Source organism: Limulus polyphemus, unplaced genomic scaffold, assembly GCF_000517525.1.
Source record: "Limulus polyphemus unplaced genomic scaffold, Limulus_polyphemus-2.1.2 Scaffold649, whole genome shotgun sequence".
NCBI lineage: Eukaryota > Metazoa > Arthropoda > Merostomata > Xiphosura > Limulidae > Limulus > Limulus polyphemus.
The window spans coordinates 212,989-215,303 of record NW_013666259.1 but is presented as its reverse complement, the minus strand read 5'-3'; the positions used below and the strand labels follow the sequence as shown (position 1 = coordinate 215,303).

At 32.5% G+C, this 2,315-nt stretch overlaps 1 protein-coding gene across 1 annotated transcript in view; it reads right to left on the bottom strand.

Moving 5' to 3' along the window:
- The window catches only part of LOC106459695 (msx2-interacting protein-like), a 98,299-nt gene that overhangs the window by 27,716 nt on the left and 68,268 nt on the right, over window positions 1–2,315 (bottom strand). The window contains 1 exon segment of the mRNA XM_013919342.2: window positions 860–963. Within this exon segment, the coding sequence (XP_013774796.1) occupies window positions 860–963 (104 nt within the window).

Here is a 2,315-nt window from a genome sequence, read left to right as displayed (position 1 = left end):
ATTGTTAGCCAGGCATGGGTGAAAGGTCAATATAATAAATATATATAAATGTATAATGTTACGAGATTTAAGCTATTTCGTCAAAACATTTATGTTTATTTCCTAATTTTTTTATGGTGGTTGAGAGATTGGTCAAATTTACCAAACTTGTACAAAGGTTAATTACTGAAAATAACAGATAAAATATAAAGTTTTTTCTTAAAAAATGTTTGATAATTATCCGGACATTATAATTATAAAGATTTTGCATGTGAAATTTCAAAATTTTCTTATCCATGAAAGTATTTTTAATCTTAAAATGAATATTACTTTGCCTGATAGATAGACAAGATGTGAAAAAAAAGAAACATTGCTTTACAAACCTTAAGACTTAAAAATAAAAAAGATTTTGTGTATGAAAGCATTGTAGTGTTTACTGATAAATTGCCAAATTTCGTTAACATTCGCTTACTAATTTAAAAGTTATAGCATGAAAACTATTACAAGCACAAAATGATTACGAGGTCGGTCCTGGGGACCGAGCCCGAGTTGAAAGAGGTAATCGTTTATATACTAGCGGTGGGTTTCTCGTGGGTTCTAGAACGATTGATAAGACTCTCACGTCATGATTGGTCTAGAGAAATCTATAGCCAGTGGTTGTCAAGATATTAAGCATAACAAAATGTGACCCGCTTTCAATGAAAATGATTCACTTATGTAAAAGTACATACGACGTTTTGTGAAAAATGGATATCATTTTCAGATTCAGTGTACAGGAATTACTGTAGAACGTGTAAACATTTCAAGACAATAAAACCATCACAGGCCTGTGTAATAGACCAATAAGGGATGCTCATCTCTAAGTATAGCAAATTCTTACCTCTCTCTTCGCTCCCATGGTCGATCATCTGGTAAACTGTTCAATCCTGGTGATGTAAGTTTGTCACAGAATGCAGTCTGGCATTCACAACTAGCAAAATCAACCTATCAAGAAGAGCCAACATTAATATGATAAGGTTTCTCTTGATAAAAAAAGAAAATTAATAACGTTGATTAACTATAAGAATTTTATGTATGTCATGTATAATACAGAGCTAAACTACCCATATGATTGTGTCAACTCACTGTCAAGGAAACAAACAAATAAGAAATTATAAAATGGCATAACATTATCAAGGTTTTGATAAAGAAATAACGTGAAGAATTTTCAAGTGTAAAGGTGAAAGAATTTATGACAACACAATTAAACTGTAGTGTTTCATGATTAAGCAGTCAATGGGAAGAGTAATTCTATTTATATATGTGAAGCAGAAAGAAACTTTAAAATCTGATTTAAAGAATATACACATTTTAATAGCTGTGGCAAATATATGACAACAGAAACTGCCAAAATCATAAATCACTAAAATGACCCTATGACTAGAAAAATCGAAGAAGCCTCAATAATAAGATATTAGGGTACTGAAAGTTAACATACATTTTCTGTCCCTTTAGATAATATGCAAAACGTCCAGTTCAGTACACTTGAAGTTAGTCTTACTCTAGAATGTTGTTCAAGAGAGTTACTAACTTTCTCTTGGCTTTAGTTATTCACAGCATTGGCCGAGTCATCAAAGACATTATGGTGTTCACATTATGTTAGAGAAAGATTACTCTAAAATGTGATACGCTATAGACAGTGACATTTATCACTAAATTAATTCATAAACATAATAACACTGTTAAAAACACTTAACCCATTCACTGCAGCTGGGATGTATATTTCACAGTGCTCCCACCCCCTCACACAATTGAGATCAAGTCGATTCAAAGTTTATCGCCAGTTTTAGGTCAAATGACTGAAAACTGATGACGAACTTTGTGACTTGACTTGATCCCAGTCGCAGTGTGAGGGGGCAAGAGCATTGGGAAATATACGTCCCAGATGCAGTGAATGGGTTAAAGAATAGATAGAATTTGTTTATTATAGCTATTACAAGGCTAAACTATTATTATAAAATAATGTCAATCTACCCCTCCCTAATTCATTGTTATAAAAATTTGGCATCTGATAATCAGTCATATGACCAAGAAATGTAAATGATCAGTATTCAGCCTTTACTACATAGATCTCAAACAGTCATATCTCAATCATCATTCTGAAGTGTAACACAGAGTTTAAAATACTCCAAGTTGTTCACTAACCATGGCTATAGAGCCTTTACTACATAGAGTGGTCTCATAAAGTCATATCTCAGTCATCATTTTGAAGCGTAACACGGAGTTTAAAGTACTATAAGTTGTTCACTAACCATGGCTATTGAGCCTTTACTACATAGAGTGGTCTCATACAGTCA